Source organism: Nyctibius grandis, chromosome 30 (genome assembly GCF_013368605.1).
Source record: "Nyctibius grandis isolate bNycGra1 chromosome 30, bNycGra1.pri, whole genome shotgun sequence".
NCBI classification, from domain to species: Eukaryota; Metazoa; Chordata; class Aves; order Nyctibiiformes; family Nyctibiidae; genus Nyctibius; species Nyctibius grandis.
This window is the reverse complement of record NC_090687.1, coordinates 1766612-1789342: the sequence shown is the minus strand read 5'-3', so window position 1 is coordinate 1789342 and position 22731 is coordinate 1766612. Positions and strand designations below refer to the sequence as shown.

Genomic DNA, 22731 nt, shown 5'->3' with positions numbered 1-22731 from the left:
CAGCTCGAGGAGCTGGTGCCAGCACTGCCCTTGTGTGTGTCCCCCACCATGGGGATCCCCTCTTCCCAGGGGGGCTCGGTCACACAGGCAGCAAGATGACAAGAAGCCTCCCCCAGGCCTGCTGCAGCCTGAGAGGTTTTGCTCACACACCCCCAAGCACCCAGCAGTCAGCAATTAGGGCCAGCTCTGGCCTTTTTATCCCCGGATTTTGTGCCCATGTGGGATTAAAGGCCTCATTGTCGCTTCCTCACCAGCCCCAAATCCTCTGCTGAGTTGGGGGCAAGTCAGTGCATGCTGTGACCTGTTGATCCTGATCCCTCACACGTGTCGGGTCACCTCTGCTCCGGGGTGGCTGGTCCCAGGTGCCCTCAGAGAGCGCAGAGCCCTGCGGCCAGGGAGATGCTCCCGTGCGGGTCCAGCTTCTCCTGCCCGCGGTGCCAGGAGGCTGCGGGTCCTGGTGATGAGGTAAGTGTGTGTGTGTGTTTGTGGAAGGGTTTGTGGGAGAGTTTCCTCCATCCCAACGCTGTGGGTACCCACGGCCTCATCCAGCCAAGCACCCTCAAGCCTTTGGCGAGCAGCGGCGGATTTAACCTGCTCGCAGGTGCCCGAGGCTGTGCCGCAGCCTGACCTGGTGCTGCCGTGTCCTGGCAGGGTCCTGCCGGGACCCAGCTTCCCATGGGGTGAAACCGTGTGATGAGACTCGTACTGGGGTGCGATGGGCTGAGGCTGGAGCAGCTCAGCAGGAGCCTCCCACGCCGACCCCAGCGCAGCTTGAATTGGGGCTGCTGGCCGGACCCCACGCTGGCTGGCGCCGTGTTTCTGGGCTTTATCAATTATCAGCTGCGGCGACTTGGTTTTGACTCCAGCTGAGGTTACAGCTTTGCCTTCAGGGTGCCCAGCTTCAATTTTTGCTTCCAAATAGATCCAGTTTGTCAGAATCCTCTTGGTAAGAACCGTCCGTCCGATCCCCTCGGCACCGGTGAATCCCCACGCGCTGGCAGTGCCCCGAGGCTGGCACGTCCCCCATCACGGCCACGCATCCCTGCCCGGGTCGAGGAGCAGACCAGGTTTTCCCTATTCTTTGGGGGGGAGGAGGATTTGCCCAGCCAGGCAGCACCCACATCCCCATCCTCCCCAGCCCGGGCAGCGTGCGCTGGCTCCGATCCCAAAACAAGGGGAGGTGAGGAGGGACAAACCCGACCCACTGATTTTATTTCACCGCGTGAAGTTCTGTGTGTCTTTATTTGCTCTAGAAACACTTTCTGGGTTTCCTGCTTTTGTATCCCCCCAATATCTAGCGGCAACATGTTCCTGGGTGCTCGGGGGATGGGGTCACTCCTCTTCCAGCTTCCCCCCCCTGAACCATACGCATCCCAAAGCCCACCTCATTTCTTAAACCCTTGGCGAAGGTGAGCAGGGGCTGGGTTTAGGGCTGAAATGCCTTTGCCTACCCGAGGGTTTTTGCATGACACCTTCTCCTGCGCCAGCTCTGCAGCCTTAATCCTCCTAATCTCCCCACATCTCTGGCGCGGCTCATTTTTTTTGTGTGTGTGCGAATGCCCTTGAGAGCCGCAAAATTGCAGCTGCTGGGTGAAACGCCGGGCGGCGAGAAACCCCGTCGTAGTGGAGAACTATGTCTTATGTAAACTGCCCAGGTAGTTTTGCTTTTACGTTGGCTTGGGATCGGAGGCGCCGTACACAGCCGTACCGCCCAGCGTGGTTTTGGGGTCCTGGGGGGGTTTGGGGGTGCTGGCAGCTCTCGTGTGAGCTCTGGTGCCTGCGCAAAGCCCCGCACGCCCCGTGCTGAGGTTTCCTCCCCAGCTGGGGTCTGACAGAGCCACAGCTCATAGCTGAGATGGGAAGGGGGTGGGTTTTTTGCAGCATTTATTTTGCGAACGAGCCTTTCGCTGGCTTTGCCGCTGCAGCCAGTCCCCGCTGCGCTCTGTGCCCCCCAGCTCCTTCTGCTGCCGGACCCACTGCACCCTGCGCCGGTACCCAGCCCCGGTGCCACCAGCTCCTCTGAAGTCTCTTGAGCATCGAGAAGCAGGGATGTCACTGCACTGGGGAGAGGGCTTTGGCCCTGTTGTGCCCTAGGAGCTGCCGAGTGGGGCCGGGCCCCACTGCAAGGCAGCTGGGGGCTTGTGGAGGGATGCTGAGCCTCAGGGTGCACTTACAGGGACCCCAGGAAACCACGCTCAGAGCTGGAGCCCACCAGGACCCCTCTGCCCAGCCACTCTCCCATGACTCCTCTCCAGCCCCTAAAACACCCACCGAGCTCCTTCCACAGGGCTGAGCACCTCGCTGGAGGCGGCGATGCGGCAATATTGACCCAACCTGGCTAAGAAGCTCTTGAGCCGCTGCCGTGGGAGGGGAGCAGGAGAGGAGCACGTTTTATGCAACGAGATTGCATTTTCCTGGCAAGCCCTTCGCCGGCACGGGTCCCACACCCTGCTCCGCCCTGCACCGTCCCCATCGCCACCGGCCGAGCCGACCCCGCTGCCGAGGGGTGCGGGATGGGTGCTGAGAGGCGTGGGATGGGTGCCAGAGCTGGGGTCTCGCTCCCCGCTGACACCTTCACAATGGGATTGGCCACCCCACTGCGTCCCACCACCCCACCCCACACAAGCCCATCCTAATTTGGGAAGGTATCAGGGCTTGGGGGGGTCAAGGCAGCATCGTGGCAGCGGCATCCCGCTCCATGTGCACCCCGAAAGGCACCGTGGCCCCAGCATGTCCTGCAGTGCCAAAGGATTTTGGGGACCTGTTGTGGCAGAGGAGCCGGGCACAGGGATGCTCAGCCCAGGGGGGCTTTTCAATGGCGTTTCCCAATGAAGAATTTTAGGATTTAGCTTTGGATGGGGGGGGTAGGAGCAAAAAAAATTGGAAATTTCTTCCAAAAGCTGAGACACTTGGTAGAACACAAACCAAAAGGGGATCGACCAAAATCTCATTTATTTTCTGGGTGGGACTTTTTGACAGCCCTCATTGGAGGGGCCAGCTGAACCGCTCGCCCCCGTATCGGGGCTTTTCTGGTTGTTTCTGGCTGTTGGGGTGGGCAGGGAGCTCTCGGCATGGCGCAGGGAAGCAGGGCACTGAAACACCTCTGGCTCCCACGTGCGCAGGAATGCGGCCGTGCTTGTTCCTAACTGGTCCTGCGCCGGGCGAAACCTCCCTCAGCTCCGTTTAAGGCTGGTTTTGCTCTGAAATCAGGAGCCAGCCTGGGTGCTCCGGAGCCTCGATAGCTTTAAAGGGGTCTTGGATGTGGTGGCTCGAAGGACCAAGCTCAGGGCTTCACCAAGCTGCGAGAAATAAATAGGATTAAACAAGTGCATCGCTCCCAAGTGGAGCCGAAGGACGGGAAAGCTCCTGCCCCAGCAGGGAAGTGGCTTTTTCTGCTGCACTTGCTGGTTTGAGCCCAAGTGCCATCAAGGGAGTTAAATATTGAACAAACACTAAGCAAAAGCCAGCGCTAGCAGCCAAGCAAAACAAAGGCCGAGCGAGGCTGGAGCTCTGACTCATTTGGCATGAAAATGCAGCACGGAATAAATTAAATTCAGCTCTTCCTCATCCTCCCGGTGCGGTACAGGAGCCGCGTTGTCACCGGCAGTGCTGGGGTGGTGGCTTCGGGGTGCCAGAGGCAGCAAGCGTTGGCACACGTAGGGGGCATCGAGGAGGGATGGGGGGATCTGTGCCAAACTGGGGGGGGGAAGGACGGGGGGACACCCCACCTTGACAGGTCCCTATCCTGTGTCCCCAGCTTTCAGAAGGGCACCAAGCACCCTACGATGGGGCTGGTGGCACCAGGACTTTAAGATTGTGATGCACTTGGCAGCTGCTCTTGGTCCTTGTTCTCCTGTCTCACGAAAGGGATGGGGAGGGGAGGGGGGTCCCAGATCCCCAGAGGGGACACCTGGGTGGCACAGTGCTGCAGCCCTGGACACCCGTAGGAGAGCCCAGGTCTTGTGGGAGCTCGGAGGTGAGCCATGCCCCACTGCAGCTCCAAACCGTCCTGGGGGTCCTGCTGCCCACAGTAGAGCATCACCCGCAGCCGAGGTCCCAGACGGGATGTCCCAAGGCAGAGTCTGCCCCAGTGCAGGCTCCGCAGGGCCCACGGAGAGGGAGAAAAAGGTCAAGCCCCCTGTCAGGCTTTGGCCCGTGATGTAAAGGCCGGGAATTTCCGGGGTGTAATGTTTGCACCTGTATAAATACGCAGACGGAGCGCACCCAGGGGCAGCTGCCTCTGATGGGTGAGGGAGATAATGCTCCGCTTCCGCCAGCACCGCCGAGGACAGGGCAAGGCAGCACGGCCCTCCCCGGCACGTCGCTGTGAGTCACGCCACGAGCCCGATTCAGGGGGATGTTGTGACCCCCCAGGGCTGTGGGCAAGGGGGGACTCATCCCTGGGGTGTCCCTGCGGGCTCGCAGCAGCTCCAAGGAGGGAGATGCATCCAACGATGCTCCGGGGCACTGGGTGCCTCGGCGGAGCTGGACCGCTGGCACCAGGGCAGGATGGAGGTGGCCTCACCATCCCCGCAGCCCCTGGGCACTGTCACCTGGAGCAGGGTGACACCCCCTTGGACAGTCCCGACCGGTGAGACTGGGAGAGGCCAGCCCAGCCGTGAGCTGGCCGCGGCACCCAGCACCCCTACGCCCGCCTGCTCCCAGCGGTTTCGGCAAACCCTCCTGCCCGTCCTCTCCCCGCAGCAGAAACCAGTCCCGGGGCTCACGCCCGGCACCACCCAGCCCGGGCTTGCGACAGCCCTGGGAGTGGGTGGCTCACCCTGCACCGGCGTGGGGCACCAGCACCCCTCGGCAGGAGGGCTCACCGGGCTGGGGACGGTCACGCACCCCAAATGCACGGTGGGGTGTCCCTGTGGAGCAGGGTCCTGGCCAGGGCTGTGCTGCAGAGAGCTGGTAGGGCAGAGCTGCACCCCTAAAGGTGCATAGGGATGAAGCTCCAGTGGTGGCAGCTCTCCTGGGTGGGGGACTGTGACCTGTCACCGGGCTGGGAGGCAGCAGGTGGAAAGGCTTTTGGCACGGGCACATCCTGCACAGGCACTCGGGAAGGATGCTGAGCGGGATCAGCCTGAATTCACCCCCTTCTCCCAGGCAGCTTCGTCACCCCGGGCACGGGCGCATCCTCCTGGGTGGCTGCTGGGTGCCGCAGGGCCCCGTGGCCGCCTGTCCTGCGCCCTCCTCACTCCTCTTTGTCACAGTGTGGGTGGCACAGTCTGGGGCGGCCACGCTGGCCTCAAGGACCAAAGTCTCTCGTGGGCTCTCATGCCCTGGCTGGAGAAGCCACCACCAAGTCCCCAGAGACTCACAGTGCCCAACACCCGTGGGACACCTTGGCTTGGGCAGCGGTGGCTCGAGAGGTGGATTGTCACCACCTCTACCCCAGTTAGTCCCAGTGTTACCTGGAGCAGGGGAGAGCGGTGGGCACGGGACCTGGCCCCTGGGGGGGCTGGTGGCTTTCCCCAGCCATGCAGGACGGGGACAGACAGATGCATTCCGTAATCCCCAGGACTCAATCCCCAGGTCCTGGCCACCCCAGGCTGGTCCCTTGGGACCGCGGCTGATGGGGAGAGGGAGAAATAAAACACGCATCGTGCTGCAGGTTGATGCTCATTTGTGTGTTTTCCATCACCCTGAAGCAAGGACCTATCTGTCCGTCCTGCTGTCTGCCCGTCCCCCCCACAGCTGGACACGGGGCTGCCCAGCTCTCACCTCCCTGCTCCAGGGTAATTTACTCGGATGAGCCCCTGCTGCTTCCAACAGTTCCCGTCTGCCCACCGGCTCCCAGAGCTTTCCTAATAGTCTGAAGGATCATTTGGCTGCTCAGACAATCTTAAACAGGGGGGGAAAAACCCATGCAAGAATTGTGCCCCCAAATTATATAAATATATATAATCAGAAATGCTGAAGCCCGTTGGCAGGGGCTGGGGAGGAGGGGAGCAGCACATCGCCGCAGCCCCGGCTTAGTGTGGGTTGGTGACGCCTGCAATGGGCTTTAAATAGTTTGTTGGGGCAGATTAACCATCGATTATAACCATCGTTAATGATTATAACCATCGTTAATGATTATAGCCATCGTTAAGAGCCACTGCAAGTGCGAGGTGATGGGGGCACCTCACTGGTAAGGGGGGGAAGGGGTCATCCTGCTTGGTTTATTGAACTGGGGGTCATGCCAGGCAGGGAGAGTGGGATTCACGCCCGGCGATGGCACATCGGTGATGGGACACCTTTGTGGGGTGCCATGGGGGTCCCGCAGCGGAGGTGCTCGCTGTGCCGTGTCCCGAGTATCTCCGACCCCAGGGAGGGGGGGATTGGACCCGCTGGCTGGAATTGGCCACCCCACAGCGTCCCCAGGCAGCGGCATGGCCGCAGGACCGGAGACATCAGCGGGGTTTAGCCGGGGGGAGCTGGGAGAGGGGCGATCACATGCTCGCCCGCCCGGGATTAGATGTGGTTGGCCGTGCTGGGGAGCTGTGCTGGCGTCCACCACGCTGAGCCCATGGCCCCGGGCAGCGGGAGCCGGCCACGGCAGCCCTAAGGGCTCTGCGGGGACGGGTGGCCCCGGGTGATGTCCTACCTCCAGCCTCCTGGCTGCAACCTGGAGCACTTCGATGGGCTTTCTCTGATTTACTGGTAAGCAGGGCAGGATGCTGCCGCGCCGGGAATGGGGCATCGCTCGGCATGTCAGACCCCGTCTCCGGGAGCTGCGTTAGGGGGGATGCGTTCAGTGACCCTACGGCTTTTTGTGGGGTTTAACTCAACTCATTTTGGTGGCCCCTCTCCGGAGAGCAGGGACTCAAGGGGGTCCCGCAGCATCCGAGCTCCCCTGAGAAGGGCAGCACACAGGTGGGGCCGGTATCAGCCAGGGGTGGGGAAGGGGAATTATTTCACAGGCAGCAGCTGGGGAAGCACCCATGGCTGCTGGGAGAGGCTGTGGGTGCCCTTGCTCCTGCTGCAGCCCCAGTGCTGGGCTCTGCCATCCAGCAAAACCAGGCTCCCCAAAGGGATTGTGTCCACCTGGTGCCCAGGGTGCAGGTGGGTGCGGAGGGGGGGCCCCCACGTGGGTGTGAGGGAGGCGGTGGGCACGGCAGAGGGGAGAGGAGGTGAAGGAGGGCACTGGGCGGCTGCAGATGTCTATGTAGGGCAGAGAGACCCAGCAGGAGCGCAGCCGGGGCCAGGGTTCAGAGCGCGCGGCTTTAGCAGATTAACCAGGGGTCAGTGGGCTGGATCCAGAGCCGGCGAGGGCCCCGGCGGGCTCCTGGGGCCACCCTGAGGCTTGGCAGAGGGTTTCTTGGGCTGGCTGAGCCTGGGCAACCCCCCTGAGAGCCCAGGGTACCCTGCAGTCACCAGGGACCATGGATGCCGCTGGGGCACGAGCCGTCTCCTGCTGAAGTAGGTCATTGGAGCGAGGGCTGGGGGTGGGGAATGGCAGCACCCCAAGGGGGTGCAGGCAGGGTGGCAAGGGCAGCACCCTGGGGTGACCTCTACCTTCACCTGAGAGGGTGGTTTTGGGGGGCCAAGCCAATGCCTCCCTGCTGCTTTTGGGTGCAGGAAAGGCAGAATCCGTTGCCGGTCGGAAGGAGGTGGGGCAGGACAGGCTCGGCCTCGTGGGGTGCGTTTTGGGGAGCGCTGCCAGGTTGGTGCCACTGATGGGTGTCGGTGTTACGGGGCCACGCTGTGCACAGCGGGGCTGGGGAAGTCCAGGCAGTGCTACACCCCTGCCCGGCAGCCTCACCGGGGTCCCCGAGCATCCCCGGCTCCGTGGAGCCGCTAAGCCCCGCTTCCCTGCACTTGCAAGGCAAAAATGCTCAAAAAACATTTTTTACATCAGAAATCTGCTCATACGTCGGGGTTTTGGGTCAAAACCTCCCCCAGCTTTGCGTGCTGGGGTCTGCTTTGTGCGGATGGAGACCCCCAGCCAAGGGGTGGCCGGGTCTGTGCCGGGGGACCAGCCCTTGCGTGCGACGGGTGCCAGCTGTGCCGGCCGGCAGCGGCTGGCTGGTGGCTCCGCTGGGACACGGAGGAGGGCGGTGAGCAGATGGCGGGGAGATAACACCTCCCCAGCGCTCCCATAAGTACGGCCCCGCTCTGCCGCTGATTAAAAGATTAATTTTAGAGTTTGAAATAGGGATTTCATAAGTAAAGGCCAGCGGGACCTCACCTGGCATCACCGGTGCATGGGGTGGCGATTGATGGGGTGCATGGCTGGGCCGGCAGCTCATCTCCGAGCCCCGGGTGCTCCCGGGGGTGATGCCAGCGTGACCCTGCGGAGCTCTCCCAAACAGCTTCATCCTCCGCAGAGCGGCTGCTGGAGGCTGTGAGCAGGTTTTGCAATGGTGGCTGTTGTGCAGGAGCTTTGCCAGACCCTGTGGGAAATAAAATAGCCCCGAAGGTGCCCATCGATGCTGGGCAGGTCTCGTGGCTGGTGGCCGGACCAGGCTGTGCACACGCCGGGTGGGTGCGGACCCGCTGGCGGCTCCTCGCCGGCCAGGGCTGGGGTGCAAGACCGGCTCGGCGCTCCCCCCAATCCTCTTTGTGTTATTATTGCTGCCGTGATTACGGCTTGTGCCGGGGTCTGGGTTTGAGCACCGGGATGTTCCAGCTCGAGGACGGGTCAAAGCTCTTCCCAAGCCTCTGCGCCAGCCTCTGCCGCGCTCCCAACTCCGAAATCTTTCCCCAAACCGTGTCGTTTTCCCATCTTTCCATACCCAGCCGTTTCCCTCCCCTTCTTTCCCTCTTCTTTCTTACGGATTCACTTGGCTGAGTTCCCTGCCATCGTTCTTGCATTTTCCCTAATTGGGGAAACTAATTGATTTGCTGCTCCCCAGAGAGCCTGACCCCAAGGACAGATGGGTGCCCTGGCCAGCAGAGCAGGGTGGTCCTCAGCTCCCATCAGTGACCGTCCCCTGTTAATAAGTTTATAAGCATCCAATCCTGCAGCCCAGGGGATTTAGAAAGGCAGGCAGGTTTATAATCCCGTTAACCCTTCACAAGAGCTGGGCCTTGAACCGGGGCTGCAGCGTGAGTCCCCAAGCAGGGCAGCAGATCACCCACCTTGTGGGAGGAGGCAGGAAGGCTTCCTCATGTGCAAGATGCCACCATGTCTCCGTCCTGCTGGGGTGAAAATGAAGTGAGCTTGTTTGAGGTTTCCCCAGAGATTGTATTTAAATTGCGATAATCCTCATACCAAGTGGGTACACAGGAGGTCTGGGCTGGACTAGATGTTGGGGGACACTTAGCTCAGCTGGGTATGGGGCTCTGGCATAGACACCTTTGCCAAAAAACCTCTGGCAGATCAAGCCTGACCTTGTCTCTACCTGAAACAGCTTCTCTTCCTAATTACTGCAGGACAGGCTAATTAAAGAGGTCCTTTTGCCTTTTCCTCAAGCAAAGCCTTTTACAGCAGCATGGGAAGAGCTGCATGTCCATGGGAAAACACTTGTAACCCCTCTCCAAGCCCCATCAGTCTCTGAGACCATCTCTGCCTCGGCAGCTTTGCCAGGTAGGCGCCTGTGGGCTGAGCTGCTTCTCACCGGGCAAGAAGCACCTCTGGAAAATGCTCCACCCTCCGTTGACTTGATGCATATCTTTCAGGTGGGATCAGGTCCCTCCTGGAAGCCCCTGTCCCCACTGGGCTGTAGGTGATGGGCAGCAGAGACCTTAGACAACAAAGGTTCATTGGGATGAGTCCCTCGTGCTGAAGAAATCCACTGGCTGAGACGGATGTTGGAAAATGGGATGAAGTTTAGAGGAAGGTGATAAAAGTGGTCAAAGAATGGAAAAGCCTGGCCAGCAGTGAGAGCTGGCAAGTCCTCCTGCCCATGGTCTTGGTGGCTGGGTGGTGCTGGCTCATGGGGCAGGTGCACTGGGAGAAGGGAGTCTTCCTCCTTGAAAAGTGAGGAGAAGCATCCAGCCCAGGGTGGAGAATCTTCCTTCAATAGATGGAGGGAGCAGCATTGGAAAACTGCCTTGGCTTTAAAACCTCCTCACCTCTCCATCTTTAGACTAACTAAGGTTTAGAGTCAGTGGTGACCCACCAGCACAAGGACTGGGGAGATGAAATGCTCCCCAGGAGCCACCTTCTGACCTCTGCAGCCAGAGGAGACCCATGCTTGGCTGCAGGGAGTGGAGCTGGGTCAGCGAGGGGGGTTATTGGGACCGGGTAGGGGCGCTACGGCCCCTTTGCGAGGAAGGGACACTGCAGAGATGAGCTGTGTGACAATGACCAGTGCTGGCTGTCCACCTCCGGGAGGAGGGGGTGGATGTGCAAACATGCAGGCAGTGGTGGGAAGCAGTATCTGCCCCAGGGCAGCCCCTCAGGTCCCTGAGATCCCCCTCTTTGCTCCAGAGGAAAGGGATGAAGGAGCACCAAGGTCTGCATGGCCATCGGGAGGAGGAAGATGCCCACAGGGTGTGGAGACATTGATGTGTGACCGCTGCCAGCCCACCAGCCGGGCTCGTGGGGATGAGCTTTCTCCGTGAGTGGTATCACTGGGAAAAGGCAGGACCCTGGGCTGGGGGAGCAGTGTCACCCCACCGGCGCTGGCAGCACCTCTTCATCTGCTGCCAGCCCTGTGGCTGAGGAGCTGCTGATGCCCAGGGCTGGGGCAAAGGGCACCGTGGCGGGTCCCTGGGTGCTCCCCATAGTACCTGCCTGTTTTCTCCACCTGTAATTTCGGCAGCGTGGTTTTGTTTGTTCCCTCTTCTGTTCAGACTTGTCTGTGAACGTCCCTGATCTCATGAGGTCACTTGAAGGAGCTCCATGGGTAATATTTATGAAAATGATGTGGGCTGTGCCACGACTGTGGACAGCGTGCAGTTGCTTCCCAGCTCCACAGTAGCTGATTTATCTTTTTTGATTTATTATCAATGCTTTGTAGCTGATCTTATAAGCAGCGCAGCTGGGTTATCTGTTTTCTAATCAGATGCAAATGCCTCTTCAGCCTACACTGATTTTGTTTTGTCATGAAACAAGCGTTGGGTCATTATTAAGCAAGCGCTTGATGCTGCCTGGGCAGCCCTTTGCTCCCACTGCAGCTCCTGGTGTTGGTGGGACATGGACAGAGACCATGATGTGATGCCCTGCCCTGCTCAGGGCTGCACCCTCCCACCTCAGAACTTCTTATTGCCACTTTCTGGAGCTGAAAGCCCTCAGGCAGACCTCACCACCTCTAATTCCCACCCCTCCCTCTCAAAGGACCTCAGGAGTTTGTACATTGAATTTTGGTGGTGGGATGGAGATTGTCTCTTACAGTGACTGGGATGATTATTAGTGCATTAGAGGACTTGGAGTATGATCGTTAGCGTAACTGGCAAGAGGCTGGTGGGTGAGGGCTGCTTGGGCATCTGTTCACAGGTGAGCTGCCAAAAAAGGCCACCGCAGGGTGGGCACAGTGCTGGGGCACTCCTGCCCCTTGAGGAGCACATTGAACTCACCCTGCAAGGCTCCACAAGGCCATTGGGGAAGCTCTTGCTAATAAAATTAGTTGTTCATGGATGGGAAAAGTAGCACCCAACACCACCAGGTTCAAGGAAATATTTGGCAAAGATTTTTGCAGTCCCAAGCTAGAACACCCGTATCTGATCCCCGGCTGAGATGGACTGATGTACACTGATGCTCAGCTAATGAGGTCTGGTGCCACTAATGGGGTCTGGCCAGGAGAGATGCTGTGGGAACAGCCCGAGAAAGACACCGTTGATGGAGGTAGGGCCGAGAGCTTACCTGTGAGCTTGGCTGTCGCCCAGAGCTGGCAGGGATGCAGGACCTGCGTCCTCCCACTGCCTTTGGCTCCAGGGGAGCACATTTCCTGGGAAATTCTCTTCATTTCCCACCAAGATCAGAGCCCTTCTCCTGCCGAGCCCTGAGATGGCTTGTTCCAGCTCTCTCCCTACTTGCTGGCCAACCTTGGATGATCTTGTTTCATCCCTCCATCCCCACATCCCACAAAGTGGGGGTCACGCTGCTTCTCTAGCTGAGTGATGTGCGGCGAGATGGGAGTGGAAGAGGCTGTTTAAAGCCAAATCATGCTTCTGACCACCCAAGAGACAGTGGAACAGCTGAACTTGCTTTGTATTAAGGAGGAAATGTTGTGGGCTGGAAAAGATGTTAAAAGGGAAAAAAAACCCCAAGCCCTGAACTCCGAAGTGCTACAGTCTGTTATTGCTTCCAAAGCTTTGCTGTGGATTTTAAGCCTTTAGGGATGGTGAGCACACATGTCCTGCACCAAACGCTGCCCTCCATCCCCGGGGGGGCTGTTCCCAAAGTCGCACAATGGGATGCATCCAAATAATCACCCCGTTGTGTTAACGATGAGCGTAACAGCCCTGCTGGGGGGGGGCTGGCAGAGCTCCCTCCCCGCTCGGGAAGGCGCTTGCGATGGGCCGCGTTGGCTTTGGCTTGCGTAAGCTTTAATCTAAAGTTGGAGATGTTTTTTAGCTGATCTGTGTTAATGTTGGGTGGAATTAACATGCATACGGGGAGACCACGTGACCCCCTCCAACCTCCCCACCCACTTTATTTTTTTTTCCCCATCACTTTTAACGGATTCCTGCCAAATCGGAGTGGCTGGCGCGCGGCAGGGCTGGGCTACTGCCGCCAGCAAGATGCCTGCTGTCTCCATCCTTTACAAAGGAGCCGTCATCATCAGCAGGTAATCCCCCCGCACCCGGGGCAGGAACGGGCAAGGGGACACGGGGTAGTCCTGGGGGTCTTGGTGGCCACCTCGAACCAAGGGGCATCTGCTGTGGCTTCTCCAGGAGCTGGGTTTGGTGGCAGGGATGGCTTGCGTGCAGCAGAAAGAGGCGAGGACATCCTACCTAGCGCCTGTTGTTGGGTTTCTTGCGTCTCTGGCATTAGCGAAGCTCGCTTCTGCTCCGCCGTTCGTGCACCGCATCGGGGATAAAAGCTGATCGTATCAGGCAGGCATCTGCTTTCCTGAAACCTCTGTCCTTATGTTGCGTTTCAGCCCAGTTTGAGCTATTTCTGTTTGCTCGTGGCGGAGTTTCTGCAGTGATTTACTCAAAATACGCTGAAAATCCGGGATGGTAAATTGTACCAGTCTGGGCCCAGGGCTGCTCTGGCTTCCTGGGATGTCTTCAAGCTCCATTTTCTGAGAGCCAGGTGTAGCCAGTTGTTTGTCCAATCTCTTGAATACGTGAAACGTTGCAAGAATATCAAGGGGGATTATTTTTAACAAGGAGAAAAAGCTTCCAGCCCAAATCTTAGAGGTAGGTGTTACTGGCTTGCAGATAGCTTGACCTTTTGAGAGGTATTTTGGATGCCTGCAGAGAAGTGCCCGAGGTTTATTCCCATCCCGCATCCCACTGGACTCAGAGGAGCCTGTTGTGCCTCCTCAGCTGCATCCAGATTTGGGATCTGATATTGATTTAGAAACTCCTTTTCTTGTGCAAATTCAGTCTTGGGAAGTGGAGTGTTTTGGGAGCCCCTCACCCCTGGTTTCCCACCTGGCACGCCTGGCTCTGGGTTTCTCAGATCAAGGTCTACCCATCCTCATGTCCACCCATCCTCATGGGGGTGACCACCACAAGCCACCCAAGGAAGAGAAGAACCGGTGGCCCTGAGTTTGGGGTCTGGGGTCTCCAGCTGGGGCAGAGTGGAGCTGGGTGCTTTTGGTGTCATTTATTTGGGACACCCACCTTGCCAGAGGGTGTTAAGAGGAGACTGTGGGGTGGTTGGGACGGTTACTTGGCATCCTTGAACTGGGGAGGCAGGGACTTGAAGCGGCTCAGCAGATCTTGCATCCCCCTTTTCCAGAGCCCCTGCCTGCGTTACAAAACCTCGGGAGTGGATCGCGCCCGGCTGTCTTCATTACAGCCTGTGTTTGTGAAACTGGTTTATTCCCGGAACATCGGTCCGAGCTCTGATCTCATTTCCCGGGAGCTGGACAGCTGTCCAGCCCCGTTAATCTGGGGTAATGAATCGCAGGCAGGTCCATCAGATTTGCTGGGTGGGGAGGATGATGCCCTGCTCTGCACATATTCTCTCATTTATCTGTGTAAACTTCGTGGGGGTGTGGGAGGGGGTTGAGTTTTGCCTGTGAGGGCTTAATATGTGGGGCCGTGTCCCCAAACCTGTGTGTCTGCATTGTTCCAGGGTGGTGGGAAGGACGTGCTTGTGTGCGTCTTGGTTGGGCACCCATGCATCTGTTTATTTTAGCCCATGAAAGAATCACAGAATCAATGAGGTTGGAAGAGCCCTCTGGGATCATCAAGTCTAACCATTGCCCTGACCCCACCATGGCAACTAGACCATGGCACTAATGCTTCTCCTCTCTCCCAGGACACTCATGGGACCATACGGGATGGATCGAACCGTGCATTGCTTCGATTTCCACGACTGCGCAAACGGGCTGGGTGAGTGCTGAACCTCTGCAAGGGACATCAGGGTGGGCTGGGGCAGCTCGAACATCCCACCGGTCCCCAGCACCTGTGTCGTGATGAGCCTCCCTGTGTGAAGGCTGATGGCTCACAGGAACGCTGGCTCTGTGTTGAGTGTCTGATGGCATCTTTTGCAGCTGGGAGGTTAAAATAAGGTCAAAATCCCAATTAATTCCCTGTTGATGGTGAGCAGCCGCAGTGCTGAAAGCTGTATGGGAGCCCGGAGCCAGAGCCCCTCCTCGGAGCAGGACAGGGGCAAGGGGGAAAAAGGCTTTTCAGAATTTTCTGAATTAATTTAATTAAAATTTAAAATACATTTAAAAAAATTAATAATAAAAAAAAATAAATAAAATCCCAAGCACTTCCCAGCTGCCTGCCCTTGCCCCGGGAAGCCACCCTGACTGGTGACGCAGGGCGTTGCAGCACTCCTGAAGACTGGGCTGTATGAGTTGTTTTTGGAAAGTTTGGCCCATGGGTAAGAGTATGAGCACTGAGCGAGTCAGATGTCCTTCCACGGTGCTCCGAACATCAAAGGATGGAAGAGAAGGGAAAAGAGATGCTCGTACCCATCAGAGCGTGAGAAATAGCCACAGGTTCATGAAACTCAACACAAAAGGATCCAGCATAACATCTCAGCTGACCTCTGAGTATCCAGCAGCACAAATACTGGTCCTCTTTCATGGACTTTATAAAAAATCACAATCTTGCATGAGGATTTCGCGGGGTCCACCATGCAGGCTCCTCCATAATTTTTAATTGCGAGCGTAGGCCATCTTTCCGTAGAGCAGCTCTGCTTGGTGAGGTCGCTGGGTGACCACTTGAAGACCCCTCCTGGGAAGTCAAACTCACCAGAGAAACAAAGCCAGGTTTCCTGAGACCTGAGATTAATTATAGATTAATTATTGGTTGTTTCCAGCTCTTGGGTATCGGGGCTTTCCGCCGTGGAGGAACAGCTTTGCTGACTCTTCCCTCAGCCTTCTGTTCACAAGGTTCATGGGAGCTCAGAGAAATGCCTTTGCTTGGTGAATATGATATTTTAATCTCCAGAGGTGGATTTGGTTGAGTTAATGGGATTTTAGCTGTTGGGTTAGATTAGCTCGTTAAAGGAGGAGACCCAGAAAAGCCCAACTGGGCCGTTGCTGACCTCTGGAAGAAGTGCACCAATGTTGCAGCCCACTGCGAGCCACTTTGCTGGGTCCCAACACTCCTCCTTTCCCCCAGTCTGTGGCCAGAGGGTCTTGCAGACCCTCCACAGGGTCTTGTGATGTGCTGCAGGAAGGTATAACAATGTGGATTTTCTAATGCCATCATCAGCTTTCTTCACCCACTCTTGTGAGGCTTGAAACACCCAAGACAAGCTATCGTCCTCCAGAAATCAACCCCCTCTGCTGAGGACCACGCGGTGCCTGCAGGAGCCCCGTGTCTGCCATAGGTGTAGCTGCTCAGAATGGTTTTTGGGGATAAAAAGCTTCCTCCGTGAGTTTCTTATGTTCAGATGCGGATGTTATTCCAGCTGAGTTTCTCTAGAGTAGCATCAGCCCACTCAGTGCTGGCATGGCAGGTCAGCGTTTGGCCCCAGGTCTGTTGCTCTGTGGCTTTAGGTGGAAACCTACCTGTGAACCTCAGCAGAAGTTCAAAGGGGTTACCTGGCAGCTCCTAAAACCTGAACTTTGAATTAAAGAATAGCCATCAAAGGGAAGTGCTGATTAAGAAGCATTTCTCAGAAACACCGAGATCCCATTGTCTTGACCTTCATCTCCTTAGAACAGGGCAGTGAGTCATTCACCTCCAATGTGTCCCTTCCTCCAGACAGAAGAAGCTGGCCAGGACTGTGAGATCAACAGAGGGATTAAGGGAAATGTAACTGAACATTGCTAGCTTAGGTGCAAAGTGGGCGGCCTCTCTCCGTGCAGACTCCCAGGAGAGCAGCGTGGTGACCGGTGGGGTCGGGATGTGCCGGAGATGATTACAGTTGGGCTAAACAACCAGATTAGCCAGGACGCCCCTTGACCTGTGCTATAGGGAGCCGGCAGCAGGTGAGATTATAGCCTGAGAAGTTGAGAACTGCAACACTGGCATTAGTGGGAGCAGGATTAGATGCACCAGAGAAGCTCAAAGGTCTTGAAGAAATTTATGGAATCGCTAAGAACCTAAAGAAAATGGTGTCTGGGTCAGTCTAACCTGTATGTCCACCTGGAGTTTCCCTGTAAACAGTTATTCTGCAAAAAGGAAAATACCAGGACCACGGGCATCAGCTCCAGGACTTTTGCCAGAGAGGAAAGATTAAATAGAGGGATCCAAAATAGGCTAGATAATCTGGCCCTAAGTATGACTTAATGAGCATTATACCAGGACTTTGACGCTGTGGTAATTAAAGAGCCGTTATTTACCTACGCTGAGGCCCAAATATAAATTTGATTGAAATAAGTGTTTATAAAATATGAAGACTCCCAGGAATGCGACCACCACAATCTTTGATGATTTGGGTTTGTTGCAATCTGTCCTGGCTTGGTCCGAGCCCTGGCAGGGGTGAGCCCTTCCTCCTCCTCCTCACCCCAATGGGGACTCTCCGGTGCATCCCTCCGTGGGTCAGGACCAGCACCCGCAGTATCCCCACGGCAAGGCGATGGGTGGGAGGGCAGCGTGGGCAGAGCCTGGCAGCACCCAGCTGGTTTGCCAACAAGGGAGTTAAAAATCAGGGGTTTTTTCCTCCCCCTGGTCCAAGTTTGAGTGTGTCTGTGAGCGATACTCGGAGTAATCACTGATTTTAATAACAAGATCGGATTTTCTCCTGACATCGTTGGGGATAAAGGAGGATTTGTAGATACTTCAGCTATATTAAGCCATTATTACAATTGATTTGGGGACACAAAAGGGAAATGAGTCATTATTGATTCGATACCTCGGCAGAGGAGCCCGTCACAAGCAGGTCCTGTTGGGCTGCTGGGCGATGCTACAGCTGCGCCTCTTCTGAGATGCAGATTTTTACATGATTTGTGTAATGCATTTTATCATTCCTAATTATTTCATGTTCTGGTGTGAAGAAAGACATAAGACAACTTCTTGAGTCATCACCTTGGCTTAAGCCAGACTTCCAGTGTCCTCCCCATCCAGGGGAACCAATGGGGCTTTTCTTCCGCAGGCCCCCCCCATGCCAGGGGTCCCCCAAACCCACCCCAAGTGTAAGCCAGCTCTCCAGGGTCTCTCTGCCAGCCAGTGGCAAAGGCCACCAGCAGCCACCCCAGCCCGGTTAGGATCCAAGAAGCTTTCCAGCTGAGCATCTTCGGTGATGAGCAGGTTTCCCCTTCTGTCAGCAGGCTTTGGGGCTGCAGCATCTCTTCCCTGCTCGGGTCCACAGGCACCTGACCTGTCCCCATGCCTTGGTGAGGCTCGTGCCGCTTGGAGATACTTCTTTTGGGCATTATTTCCAATTTTAGTGAATTTCTTTAAAAAATGCAATGGAGAACAACATTGGTGCCTTTTCCTGAGGTGTTTTGCCACGAGTTCCCACTGCCATCGGTAAAACAGACACGTGGGGGATGTGAAGTTTAATGCATCGAGCCCAGGGAGCAAACTCCAGCATTTGGATGGGGCTGGGGTTTTGGGCTTGGGAGAAGCAGCAGTTGGTGCATATGGGAATGAAATGAAAAATTGTGAGAAATGTGTGTTTAATCCCAATTTTAATGTGAGGTGACTTGAGAGATGAGGTCTCTCAAGTCTCTCTCTTTTGCCAGGGGAGGGTCAGGTTGGACATTAGGAAGCATTTCTTCTCAGCAAGGGTCATTAGCCATTGGAAGGGGCTGCCCAGGGAGGTGGTGGAGTCACCATCTCTGGAGGGGTTTAAGAAAAGACTGGACATGGCACTTAGTGCCCTGGTCTAGTTGCCATGGTGGTGTCAGGGCAATGGTTGGACTCGATGATCCCAGAGGGCTCTTCCAACCTGATCGATTCTGTGATTCTGTGTCTTTCCCTAGAGGTAGCTGAAAACTGAGGGTCCTTAGAGCAGAACTTGGGGTATAAAGGGAAAGGAACTAGGGATGGAAATAGTGCCCTTGTCCTGAGTAATCCCAATCCAGGGTCCACCCCCCTTCCCTGCTGCTCATTTCAGAAAGGGGTCTCATGTTTTGGGGAAGAAGCCGTGCTCTGTTCCCCTGGAGGGAGTCACTTTGTGCACCCCAGGACCCCGCCAAGGCTCGGAGCAGCTCATCACCCGGGGGCAGCAGCCAGAGGATGAAGTTTGCTTCACGCTGACAGTGTCCCTCTCTGCGGTGCTGCCTGTCCCCAGCGTGCCCTCCTGCCCAGAGCAGCAAAATGCCTGACCGGCAGCTCTCGGGAGGGATTTGTTAATTAAAGCTGGGCTTTTTAATCCTTCTGTCCACAGTATGGATCTTCAAAGCAGGACTTAACGAGCCCCAGACAAATAAGTCTCTTGGGCCTTTTCCTGCCAGCCAGCTTACGCACGCCAGCGGGGAAAGGTCCCGTGGCTGGAGAGGTGGCCGTGCAGCGCCGGAGCCCTTTGCCAAGGTGCTGCTATGGGGGGGTTCAGAGCCCCACCAAAGGTCGTCTCTGCGCCCTGGCTTCTGCCTCTGGGCTGCTCCTCCTGGGTCCAAACACCGACAAAAAGTGGCTGCTCCTGATGTGCAGCTCTGCCATCGGTGGCAGGTCCAAAGGCTGTGGTGGAGATGCTGCTGAAGCCTGGCAGGCAGGCAAGCTTGCAGCAGGGATGTTCTCACTGCTCTGTTGAATGTGGGGTTTGTCCAGATGTTGCACCTCAAAGGGTGTCTCCTGGGGGCAACACTTGTCTCCAGTAGTGTTTCCTATGACAAGTTTTATCAGAAACACGAGCACAAGCTGAGGCATCCACAGTAGAATCAGACACTTTCCCATCAGTGGTGAACTTTTGGGTTGGGGAAGGTGGTTGCTCCTTGCCTATGCCTCTCTCAGAAGCTTTGTCTCCACAGCTCTTGCTCTGAGCAGGTCCTATCAGATGCCTTCAGCCTTTGTCGTGTGTCAGTGGCTGTATCATAGAACAGAATCATAGAATCGTTTTGGTTGGAAAGGACCTCCAAGATCATCAAGTCCAACCGTCATCCTCTTGCTTCTGCTGCTGCTTGTGTCGTGCAGGGGATACACGGGGCTTTCCACAAATGGTTTTTAACAGGGGTGTCAGGCGGTGCTGGGGGGCCTGGGAGCTGTACCTGAGGCTGCATCCCCCTGAGATGGCCTATGGAAACTGTGATTCTTCTGCCTTTGTCTCATGCGCGCTTCTTTTCCTACAGGTATTAAGGTAATTGGTGGCATCAAGGAACTCACCGGAGAAGAATATGGAGTTTATGTCAAGAGGATCCTTCCAGGGGGTGTTGCTTACGCGGACGGTGAGTTAAACATGGTGTGGAGTACCACAAAGCCCAAGAAAAGCCAAAATCCAGTGTATTTATTTTATACGTTGCCTTATTAGACATTTCAGGTGCTTCTTCCCAGATTTTCCAGCAGTGGGGGGTACTTTTTTACTGTGGCAACCATTGTAACACCTGACGGCAGCCTTGTCTTGGCTCCTACAGCACATATATCATTGCTTTGTGTCTTTAGAGCAAGATCCATCTCTGCCCCACAAAACACTTCACTTTGCTGCCTGTCCTTTGCCACATGCCTGTAGCCCCAAAATGACTGGCGATCCTTTTGCAAATTCAGCTCTACTCTAGGCCACTGATTTCATTCTGAGTGTCTTTGAACAAGCAGGTGTCAGGCAGGGCTCTGCAGAGTTCACCTTTCATAACTTAAGCCAGAAAGCATTTTTTTTTTTTCTTCCACAAATGTTACAACACAGTTTTTCCATCAAATAAAGTCGGCCTCTTCTCCCGGGCAACCAGCGATAGGACAAGAGGACACAGCCTCAAGCTTGGCCAGGGGAGGTTCAGGTTGGACATTAGGAAGCATTTCTTCTCAGCAAGGGTCATTAGCCACTGGAAGGGGCTGCCCAGGGAGGTGGTGGAGTCACCATCTCTGGAGGGGTTTAAGAAAAGACTGGACATGGCACTTAGTGCCCTGGTCTAGTTGCCATGGTGGTGTCAGGGCCACGGTTGGATGCGATGATCCCAGAGGGCTCTTCCAACCTGATTGATTCTGTGAAAGAAAAATAAATCCAGAACAGGTGGAGGTGCCACTCATGGTTTTCTACCTGACCTCAAACTGAATTAAGTAAAAGCTTTATTGCATTTTTTGGTATTTACTTTCGTAACTTCCTACAGCGGAGGAAGTGCTGTGACGTTGGCACAGGTTGTTCAGGGAGGTTGCAGAAACTTCATGTATGGACGGATGTCTTGAAAAACAAGTTGGATGAGCATCTTGGGAACGACCTCTGCATATTTCATCCTGTCTCTGGGCAAAGGGAGGAACTGCCCAACCTCTCCCAGTCCCTTCAAGCTGTATTTTCTGCAGTTTCTACCCATTAGTTTTCTTTTCTAGGGCGCCTGCAGCCAGGAGACCAGATCCTGGAGGTCAATGGAGATTCCCTAATCGGGGTTACAAGCGAGAGGTACCATATCTGAACAAAAATGTTGTGTTTCTGTTGCTTTTGTATAATTCTGTGAAGCAGTTTAGGCTGCAGGTTGCAGGGAGGACGCTGGGGCCTCGCGTCGCCTGCGCTGTGACACAGCCGTGCTTCTCCCGAGAGCCACCATGGGAATTATCGAACTAAAAGTTTCTATATAGACCAGTGAACCCAAATGGTATTTGTGAGATATTCAGACATTTCCCCCAAATACTGGGGTTTTTTAACAGCTCCTGGCACCCCCAACCCATCTGCTGTGGCTCCCAGCAAGCCCTGCAGCTCCCAGCACAGATTACCCTGTGCTTAAGCCTGACAGAGCTGCTCTCCCGGGGAGGTTCCCTCCAGAGCCGCATTCAGCCCCTCAACTCCCTGCCAAGAAAATAACGAACTGGTCCGGTGGAGTTACAGCACTTTTGGGGCACCTCTTTTCCACTGAACGTGATGCTAGCCTGCTGCTGCCTTGCACTTCTGTGTGGTGTGCTTAGGCTGGAGAGACGCTTGGGAAGCAGCACGAGGAGCTTCTCCTGCTCCCAAACCCCCAGAGCAGCTGGGTTTGATGAAGGAAGTCCCCAAGGATGTCTCTGCAGCTGCAGGGAGGCTGTATCTGGCCCCCAGCACAGTGCCCTGACTCCCATGTGTTTTGAACCAGAAAGCGGCCGTCCCTGTGATGGCAGCGTCCCGAGGGAGGAGATGTGCTGGGAGGTATTTGCTCACCACCACGTGCATCTTCTGGGTCTGCTTTGTTATCGGGGACTTTAATTTATTGCAGAAGTGGGAAAATCAGGCTGTGATTTGACTGCCCTCCAGCCCCGCTGCCAGGGCAGGGAACAGGGGTGTTCCACAGGCATCCAGCCGAAAAAGGTCACCTGGTTGCTGATGGGGTTTGCCCAGGCCATGGGTCTCTGCCCAGTTTGCTGTGGCTGGGTGAGCTCTGTGGAGCACCACTGTGAGCTGGCGTTGACATGTTGCGGTCTTTGTCTCACAGGGCTGTGGACATCCTGAGGACAGCGTCGGCCACCGGTCACATGCACCTTCTTATAGCCCGTGATGATGATGCCAGGTAAGCGGTGTCATCTCGCGCCAGGAAGGGGGATCGTGCCACTCGTTGGCACCATAGCTGGACTGCCTTTGAGCTAACCAGGCTCAAAGCCCACGGTGAAGATGGAGGTGGCCAAGGGTCTTTGATAACTGTACACTGGTGGGAACGTGCTGGAGCTGTAATGGGAAGGGAAGCAAAGCTGGTGGCTCCCAGCTGCAGACCTGGCTCCAGCCCAGACTGTGCTGGGTCTGTGGGGCATCCCAGCATTGAGCAGATTTCTGCAGGTGTTTCCTCAGTGAGGACCAGGGCAGCTCCAGCCTGGGCTGTAGGGTGGCATGGGCTCCTTCAGCTCTGCTGTGTGGTGCTGAGCTGCCCATGGCTTATCACGTCCTGCACAGAGCTGTGGATGAAGATGGACAGGGACAGCAGGATCTTCCCTTCCCTTTCCAGCTAGACGTGTTAAGGTCTTCCTTCCCCAGAGGATTCCTCCTTCTCAGGGAGGACGAGCATCTTCTCCCTGAAACCTCTCCCCTTGCCGCTCCCTGGAAACCCTTGGTCTCTCTAGAGAGGCTTGGAGGATTCAAAAGGAGAAGGAAAGAGTTCAGTTGTGTGTTGGCTGGATTTAAGCAGTGTGGGACAATGATGGTGTCATGAGAGAGGGCAGGGTTGTGGAAACCAAGGTAAGGGATTAGTGGGGTCCTTTGCTTGCATCCCCTGGGAGATCTGGTGC

The 22731-nt window shown here is 56.1% G+C and overlaps 1 protein-coding gene across 1 annotated transcript in view; it reads left to right on the top strand.

Annotated features, from left to right (window-relative positions):
• Positions 1–6583: 6583 nt before the first annotated feature.
• LOC137674719 (syntaxin-binding protein 4-like) overlaps positions 6584–22731 on the top strand; it is a 42006-nt gene continuing 25858 nt past the window's right edge. Inside the window, exons 1-5 of the mRNA XM_068420352.1 lie at positions 6584–6648; positions 14315–14388; positions 19692–19787; positions 20878–20947; positions 21948–22022. Coding sequence (XP_068276453.1) covers positions 6584–6648; positions 14315–14388; positions 19692–19787; positions 20878–20947; positions 21948–22022 — 380 coding nt within the window. The remainder of the gene's footprint in view (positions 6649–14314; positions 14389–19691; positions 19788–20877; positions 20948–21947; positions 22023–22731) is intronic.